The sequence below is a fragment of the Callionymus lyra genome, chromosome 14 (assembly GCF_982586985.1).
Source record: "Callionymus lyra chromosome 14, fCalLyr1.hap1.1, whole genome shotgun sequence".
Taxonomy (NCBI): Eukaryota; Metazoa; Chordata; class Actinopteri; order Syngnathiformes; family Callionymidae; genus Callionymus; species Callionymus lyra.
The window spans coordinates 880,527-890,526 of NC_141831.1; the positions used below are offsets into that span (position 1 = coordinate 880,527).

Here is a 10,000-nt window from a genome sequence, read left to right on the forward strand (position 1 = left end):
GTAAACAGGTGAACAGGTGAAGAATAGGTGAACAGGTGAACAGGTGAAGAACAGGTGAACAGGTGAACAGGTAAACAGGTGAACAGGTGAAGAACAGGTGAAGAACGGGTGAACAGGTGAAGAACAGGTGAACAGGTAAACAGGTGAACAGGTGAAGAACAGGTGAACAGGTGAACAGGTGAACAGGTAAACAGGTAAACAGGTGAACAGGTGAACAGGTGAACAGGTGAAGAACAGGTGAACAGGTAAACAGGTGAACAGGTGAACAGGTAAACAGGTGAACAGGTAAACAGGTGAACAGGTGAAGAACAGGTGAACAGGTAAACAGGTGAACAGGTGAAGAACAGGTGAACAGGTGAACAGGTAAACAGGTGAAGAACAGGTGAACAGGTGAACAGGTAAACAGGTGAAGAACAGGTGAACAGGTGAAGAACAGGTGAACAGGTGAACAGGTGAACAGGTGAAGAACAGGTGAACAGGTGAACAGGTGAACAGGTGAAGAACAGGTGAACAGGTGAAGAACAGGTGAACAGGTGAACAGGTGAACAGGTAAACAGGTGAAGAACAGGTGAACAGGTGAACAGGTAAACAGGTAAACAGGTGAAGAACAGGTGAACAGGTGAACAGGTGAACAGGTAAACAGGTGAACAGGTGAAGAACAGGTGAACAGGTGAACAGGTGAACAGGTGAACAGGTAAACAGGTAAACAGGTGAAGAACAGGTGAACAGGTGAACAGGTAAACAGGTAAACAGGTGAAGAACAGGTGAACAGGTGAACAGGTAAACAGGTGAACAGGTGAAGAACAGGTTAGCAAGGGTTCAGGAGGCAGCGATCAAGATGTCATCAGGGTGGGCAGAGGTCAGTGTTGAACAACTTTTGTCAACTTGACCTTTGACCTTTTGCTCTCCCTCGTCTTGATTCACTTTGGTTTGTTTCGGAGACGACTTTTGAAAAGAAGTTAAAAAACATGACTTTTATGCTGTTTTATGACTTTAAAGTATGTTAATGTGATGTTAATGTTTTTAAAAGTGACAGGTTTTGAGAAAATGAACTGATGAAAGTGAAAAAGTGACTTGAATGAATAATAATGTTTTTATTGCATTAAAATAGTGTCGATCATGTGAGTTCACACACGTTGTTGCTTCACATCTGATGAAACAGGAAGTAGACGTAGAACATCCTGTTATCGTCTGGTTCCACCAATCGTAGGCGAGAAGCTGCTGATGGTGAAGAGATTGACATCATGAAGTCGCTGCAGAGGCGACTCTCGCTCACAGACGCAGACATGGCTGCACTGATGCTGCTGCTGCTGACCTTCTTCTCCAACAACATCCTCGCTGAGATCCTCAAGAGAGAAGGAGACGATCATCGCTTCTTCCTGAACAAACCAGCTGATGGCGTCTGTTTGATCTCCAGATGGATCGGTGAGGAGAAGGAACTTCTGTGGAACTCTTCACATCATGTGAGTACAAGTGAGTGTGACTTCGATCGTGTCTGAACTGATGTGTTGAACGTTCTCCAGGTCACCATGAGTGAGGACTCCAGTCTGCAGAGAGAAGCTTCTTATAGAATAAACCCTCTGAAGGTCTCAGACTCGGGTCAGTACCAAGAACTGTGCTGGACCCAGAACCACGTGACGCACGAGAAGAACTTCACTCTCCTGGTTTGTGACGCACGAAAGATGAGACGTCAGGTCTTGAGACCTTATCTTGGACAGACACTGGAGCTGAACTGTGGGGGTGTGGGACCAAACCAGAGGGTCCAGTTGGCTGTAAATCATTATGACCAAAGAACAAGAAATACTGAATTAGCTTTATTTGATGATGAAACATCTTCAATGATCGAACTACGGCAAGATGATGAAACATCTTCAATGAACAAACTACAGCAAGAGAAGAACAAAACTTTTCTGGTAACGTTTGGTACAATTTCTGGTTGGATCAGTTATTTCTGTCTGCAGAAGAACCATCAGAGCTGTGAAGGACTGGAACGGTTTCATGTTGAAGTACAAGTTAATCACATTCTCAGGTCAGTGGGAGAGAGTCTGGAGCTCAACTGCTCTGACGTCACTGGAAACAAACCACATGTGTGGAAGATTAGATCAGAGATAACATATGAAGATATTAACAACTACACTCTGATGTTTCCATCACTGACCTTGAACCACACAGGTTTATACACCTGTGATCGCAGTGGTCAGGATGATCAATACTACCTGACTGTGTGTCCTGAGTCTGACCCGCCTGCTGAGGTGTTCTTCACTGGAGGAGAGAACGTGACTCTACGATGTGACTGGAAACAGACTGAGGACATCTACTGGTTCATGAAGACAAACAGAACTGAAGGAAGAACATCACAAGTATCATATGAAGAACAAGAAGACAGAATCTTTCTCTCCGACACGAGCCTGGTGATCACGAACATCTCTCTGGAACACAGAGGAGAGTTCTGGTGTGAGGTTTGGAAAGACAGACATTGTGTGTTCACATCTAAGACCCTTGTAGTGTTCGGAGAGCCAGAGGTTGATCACCATCTGGTGCGGTCTGTGATGCTCAGTGTCGTGATCTTCATGATGTGTGTTGTTGTTGTTGTTGTTGTTTTTGTTGTTGTTGTTGTTGTTGTTGTTGTGGTCCAGAGGAGCAGAGAGCAGCTCCCAGCACCTGTGGAGGAAGTGCAGATGTTGGAAGTGTCTCCAGCAGATGTTCAGCCAGAGACTCTCTGAGCGTCAACATGATCCACGAGTGTTTGGATGAATCTTTCTTTGTAATCATTGTGACTCTTGTTTGCTCTTCAGTGTCAATAAAGTGTAACCTTTGACCTCCAGTAAAAGACTCCAGTTGTCTTTGTGTAGAGATGAAGTCCATGAGTTGACGTCACATATTGTTCTTTTTCCTTCTTTCTGCTCCTCAGTCTGGTTCTGTTTCTCAATCATGTCTTTTTTCAAGGATGTTCTCAAGAAAACCAGGTGAAACATCTTCTCAATCTTCTCTGATGGCTTCACAGCTTCAGTGATGATGGATTCGACACGAGAACGTTTCTAAAAGTCTCTCATCGTTCAGACATTTCTACTCTTTTTTTTTAAAGGCTTTTATTTTGTTACGTGTTGTTATTTTGAAAACCTTTGACAGGAAGTTGAACTCGTTTCGTTAAATCAGTGGCAAATAAAAACAGGAAGTAAATCAATGTCATCAGAATATTGTGTGATTGAATGTATTTAATATTTAATGCTTGTTATATTTTTATTTTAATTATTCAATATTTGTTATAGTTTTATTTTAATTATTCAATATTTGTTATATTTTTTATTTTGATTATTCAATATTTGTTATATTTTTTATTTCAATTATTCAATATTTGTTATATTTTCATTTCAATTATTCAATATTTTTTCTATTAAGTATTTAGTTTATTAGTAGTAGTAGTATAAGTATAATACATACATAAATACATGTTCAGCTCCATCTTGTGAATAAATAATTGAAAATAAAATTATTTATGTTTATTTATATTTATTTATGTTTATTTATGTTTATTAATATTTATTTATATTAATTTATGTTTATTTATGTTTATTTATATTTATTTATGTTTATTTATGTTTATTCATATTTATTTATTTTTATTTAAATGTATTTATGTTTTTTATATTTATTTATGTTTATTTATATTTATTTATGTTTATTTGTTTTTATTTATGTTTTTAATTACAATTATTCAACATTTGTTATATTTTTATTTTTATTATTCAATTTTTTAAATTAATATTTTCATTTCAATTATTCAATATTTGTTATATTTTAATTTAATTTGTATTTATTTATGTTTATTTTTATTTATTTATTTATGTTTATTTTTTATGTTAATTTATGTTTATTTATATTTATAATAAGTTAAATTAAATAACTTAAGCTAAACGTTATACTGTTCTGACCAGCGCCCCCGTCAGCACAGGTAAAGTACTGCAGCTGACCAGCGCCCCCTGTAGGTATAACAGTCACAGCAGTGACGCCACAAGTTGTTCAAGTGTTTTTCCTCTAAAAGACATTTATTTTTGTATTCTTGTCCATCGTTTTATTTTTCCTTCTATCTTTGATAAAACATAGTATTTGTTCCTAAAAACACACCAAGATACTTCAAAGCATCACGAGGTTCAAACATGACTGATGTGTTTAATGATCTTTCATTAAAACCTCATCAGAAGAAGATAAAACACATTTACGCTCAAAGCAGGTGAAACAGACGTGAACCCTCAGATCTTGTGAAGGAGGTCAAAGGTCATTTCTTTGTTGACTGTTTGATTGAATCGATTTTCTTCACTTTATATTTTAGAAACATTTTATTTCACAGTGAATTTAAATATTGCGTCATATTGTTCTTTTCTTCAAGAAAAGGGTGAATTAAAAAAAAAAATACTTTAAAACTAATAAAACGCTGGGATGTTGCTGTCGCGCGTGTGACGTGGCGGTGACGTCAGTGTCGTCGAGCAGGATCTTCTTAAAGGGGACGTACATCTATTTCTACACACACTCGCGTCTGTTGGACTCGTGACTCACATGAACCGAGGACCCGTGAGTCACAGTCCGGGGGATGTCAGTGAAGGGTTAAAGGTCGACGGCTGCTTCTCGCGGAGGATTGTGGGAGAAGATTCTGTCCGGACTTGTTCCCGGAAGCTGTTGACGTTTGACGCTTGTTTGTGAGTATCAGGCGCGTGACCGACGCGTCCGCGGGGGGTGCGTGTCGTGCGTGTCGTGCGTGTCGTGCGTGTGCGTCGGTGGTCGAGCTGAGGCGGGAGGAGCCGCGCGTGCCCGTCATGAAGGAGTCAGAGAGTCGTGAGTCAGAGTCAGAGTCACCTGCTGCTCTGACTCACCTGAGCTCGTGGGTGTGAACCTGACACGTGACATGTCAGCGGTTTCCTTGCGATGGTCGCTGACCTTTGACACTGACGTCACGACTCCTCAAGCGCTTCTCCTCCGAGCACTCATGTTTCCTGTGTGTGTGCGTGTGCGCGTGCGCGTGTGTTTACACGTTTTTATTCATTTATTATCTATTAACCTTTATTCAGGTGAAATCTCATTGAGACACACCTGTCCAGGTAGAAATAGAATTTTTTTTATTCATCCCCAGAGAGGAAACACACTTTTACAACAGCTAGACAGCAGCGTGTACATACAGTACACACACGTGTGTACATACAGTACACACACGTGTACATACAGTACACACACGTGTACATACAGTACACACACGTGTGTACATACAGTACACACACGTGTACATACAGTACACACACGTGTACATACAGTACACACACGTGTGTACATACAGTACACACACGTGTACATACAGTACACACGTGTGTACATACAGTACACACGTGTGTACATACAGTACACACGTGTGTACTGTATGTACACACGTGTGTACTGTATGTACACGTGTGTACATACAGTACACACGTGTACATACAGTACACACGTGTGTACATACAGTACACACGTGTGTACATACAGTACACACGTGTGTACATACAGTACACACGTGTGTACATACAGTACACACACGTGTACATACAGTACACACGTGTGTACATACAGTACACACGTGTGTACATACAGTACACACGTGTACATACAGTACACACGTGTGTACATACAGTACACACGTGTGTACATACAGTACACACGTGTGTACATACAGTACACACGTGTGTACATACAGTACACACACGTGTACATACAGTACACACGTGTGTACATACAGTACACACGTGTGTACATACAGTACACACGTGTGTACATACAGTACACACACGTGTACATACAGTACACACGTGTACATACAGTACACACGTGTGTACATACAGTACACACGTGTGTACATACAGTACACACACGTGTACATACAGTACACACACGTGTACATACAGTACACACGTGTGTACATACAGTACACACACGTGTACATACAGTACACACACGTGTACATACAGTACACACGTGTACATACAGTACACACGTGTACATACACACAACACACAACACAACAGAGAACACAACACACAACACAACACAACAGAGAACACAACACAGAACACAACAGAGAACACACAACACAACACAACAGAGAACACACAACACAACAGAGAACACACAACACAACACACAGAACACAACACAGTAAACAACAGAGAACACACAACACAGAACACAACAGAGAACACACAACACAACAGAGAACACACAACACAACACACAGAACACAACACAGAAAACAACAGAGAACACACAACACACAACACAACAGAGAACACAGAACACAACAGAGAACACACAACACAACACACAGAACACAACACAGAAAACAACAGAGAACACACAACACACATCACAACAGAGAACACAGAACACAACAGAGAACACAGAACACAACAGAGAACACACAACACACAACACAACAGAGAACACAGAACACAACAGAGAACACACAACACACAGAACACAACACAGAAAACAACAGAGAACACACAACACACAGCACAACACACAACACAGAACACAACAGAGAACACACAACACAACACACAACACAGAACACAACAGAGAACACACAACACAACACACATGAATCTGAATCTGTGCGTCGACGGACGTTCACAATCAAAAAAGAATATTTGATCAAAGAAGGAGAATCACAATCCTCAGAGTTTGAGTGACGCCACGTGTCGAGGGTGTGGATGACGTGAAGGTGGTCTTGTGGTCCAGAAGCAGAAGCAGGTGTGTTGTGTGCAGCTGAGACCATGTCCAGTCGAGGAGGCAAGAAGAAGATGACGAAGACGTCCAGGTCCTCCAAGGCCGGCGTCATCTTCCCCGTGGGTCGCATGCTGCGCTACATCAAGAGGGGTCTCCCCAAGTACCGCGTGGGGGTCGGGGCGCCCGTGTACCTGGCCGCCGTGCTGGAGTACCTGACAGGTGCGCCTTCATCCAGAGTCACGGCTCTGTTGTCTTCACACGTGTGCAGCCACTTTGATAATTAAAACATTGAAAAAGTATTTTTTAATGATTAGAACCTTTATGTTAAACTATCGTTTTAAAAATACTTATTCATTAAATCATTAGAAGAAAAAACTGTTTTCTCTCATGACGACTTCATTGAGTTCAGGTGTCGTCATGACGATCAGTTGCTGTCGTCATGACGACGTCACAGACGATCAGTTGCTGTCGTCATGACGACGTCACAGACGATCAGTTGCTGTCGTCATGACGACGTCACAGACGATCAGTTGCTGTCGTCATGACGACGTCACGGACGATCAGTTGCTGTCGTCATGACGACGTCACGGACGATCAGTTGCTGTCGTTATGACGACGTCACGGACGATCGGTTGCTGTCGTCATGACGACGTCACAGACGATCGGTTGCTGTCGTCATGACGACGTCACAGACGATCAGTTGCTGTCGTTATGACGACGTCACGGACGATCAGTTGCTGTCGTCATGACGACGTCACGGACGATCAGTTGCTGTCGTTATGACGACGTCACGGACGATCAGTTGCTGTCGTCATGACGACGTCACAGACGATCAGTTGCTGTCGTTATGACGACGTCACAGACGATCAGTTGCTGTCGTCATGACGACGTCACAGACGATCAGTTGCTGTCGTTATGACGACGTCACAGACGATCAGTTGCTGTCGTTATGACGACGTCACGGACGATCAGTTGCTGTCGTTATGACGACGTCACGGACGATCAGTTGCTGTCGTCATGACGACGTCACAGACGATCAGTTGCTGTCGTCATGACGACGTCACAGACGATCAGTTGCTGTCGTCATGACGACGTCACGGACGATCAGTTGCTGTCGTTATGACGACGTCACAGACGATCAGTTGCTGTCGTCATGACGACATCATGACGATCAGTTGCTGTCGTCATGACGACGTCACGGACGATCACATGACCCGTGTCTTCATGTGCAGCCGAGATCCTGGAGTTGGCGGGAAACGCGGCGCGCGACAACAAGAAGGGTCGCGTCACGCCGCGCCACATCCTGCTGGCCATCGCCAACGACGAGGAGCTGAACCAGGTCAGAGGTCACTCCCCCTCTCACGGCGACCTCTCACACGTCTGACCCGCAGCTGCTCAAGGGCGTGACCATCGCGGCGGGCGGCGTGCTGCCCAACATCCACCCCGAGCTGCTGGCCAAGAAGCGAGGAGCACGAGGCAAACTGGAGACGCCGCCGTCGCCGGCCCCTGAGAAGAAGACCAAGCCCGTCAAGAAGGCTCCGGCGAAGAAGACGGGCGGGAGGAGAGCGAGCAGGAAGGTCAAGGTGAGTCGCTGACATCAGTCAGAACCTCTCACTGGTCGTCATGTCAACAGAAGCAGACGGACAGCAAGGCGGCGTCGGCTGACAGCACCACCGACGGATCGACCTCCGACAGCTTCACCGTCCTCTCGACCAAGAGCCTCTTCCTGGGTCAGAAGGTTTGTGCTCTCAGGAGATTGACATCACATGACATCACATGACATCACATGACATCACATGACATCACATGACATCACATGACATCACATGACAACACATGACATCACATGACATCACATGACATCACATGACATCACATGACATCACATGACATCACATGACAACACATGACATCACATGACATCACATGACAACACATGACATCACATGACAACACATGACATCACATGACAACACATGACATGACAAGACGTCACATGACAACACATGACATCACATGACATCACATGACATCACATGACATCACATGACATCACATGACATCACATGACATCACATGACAACACATGACATCACATGACATCACATGACATCACATGACATCACATGACATCACATGACATCACATGACAACACATGACATCACATGACATCACATGACAACACATGACAACACATGACATCACATGACAACACATGACATGACAAGACGTCACATGACAACACATGACATCACATGACATCACATGACATCACATGACATCACATGACATCACATGACATCACATGACATCACATGACATCACATGACATCACATGACAACACATGACATCACATGACATCACATGACATCACATGACATCACATGACATCACATGACAACACATGACATCACATGACATCACATGACATCACATGACATCACATGACATCACATGACAACACATGACATCACATGACAACACATGACATCACATGACAACACATGACATCACATGACATCACATGACATCACATGACATCACATGACATCACATGACAACACATGACATCACATGACATCACATGACATCACATGACATCACATGACAACACATGACATCACATGACATCACATGACAACACATGACATCACATGACAACACATGACATCACATGACAACACATGACATGACAAGACGTCACATGACAACACATGACATCACATGACATCACATGACATCACATGACATCACATGACATCACATGACATCACATGACATCACATGACAACACATGACAACACATGACAACACATGACATCACATGACAACACATGACATCACATGACATCACATGACATCACATGACATCACATGACATCACACGACAACACACGACATCACACGACATCACACGACATCACACGACATCACACGACATCACACGACATCACACGACATCACACGACATCACACGACATCACACGACATCACATGACATCACATGACATCACATGACAACACATGACATCACATGACATCACATGACAACACATGACATCACATGACAACACATGACATCACATGACATCACATGACATCACATGACATCACACGACATCACACGACATCACACGACATCACACGACATCACACGACATCACACGACATCACATGACAACACATGACATCACATGACAACACATGACATCACATGACATCACATGACAACACATGACATCACATGA

General features: G+C 43.2%; 2 protein-coding genes across 7 annotated transcripts in view; both read left to right on the forward strand.

The window, feature by feature from the left end:
• Positions 1 to 1,244: 1,244 nt before the first annotated feature.
• Positions 1,245 to 2,861, forward strand: LOC148065633 (uncharacterized). Its single transcript, XM_087808061.1, has 2 exons — positions 1,245 to 1,463; positions 1,524 to 2,861. Exons 1-2 carry the CDS (start codon positions 1,245 to 1,247, stop codon positions 2,721 to 2,723), a joined length of 1,419 nt encoding a protein of 472 aa, XP_087664187.1. The 3' UTR covers positions 2,724 to 2,861.
• A 1,648-nt stretch (positions 2,862 to 4,509) lies between these two features.
• Positions 4,510 to 10,000, forward strand: part of macroh2a1 (macroH2A.1 histone) — a 9,653-nt gene continuing 4,162 nt past the window's right edge. For 2 of the 6 annotated variants that reach the window (XM_087808298.1, XM_087808302.1), the window contains exons 1-5: positions 4,510 to 4,694; positions 6,790 to 6,969; positions 7,983 to 8,089; positions 8,142 to 8,333; positions 8,384 to 8,488. In XM_087808298.1, the coding sequence (XP_087664424.1) occupies positions 6,798 to 6,969; positions 7,983 to 8,089; positions 8,142 to 8,333; positions 8,384 to 8,488 (576 nt within the window). In that variant the 5' untranslated portion in view covers positions 4,510 to 4,694; positions 6,790 to 6,797. Of the gene's footprint in view, positions 4,695 to 6,762; positions 6,970 to 7,982; positions 8,090 to 8,141; positions 8,334 to 8,383; positions 8,489 to 10,000 lie in introns of all 6 variants that reach the window. The other 4 variants (XM_087808301.1, XM_087808303.1, XM_087808299.1 and 1 more) reach the window with 3 other exon arrangements.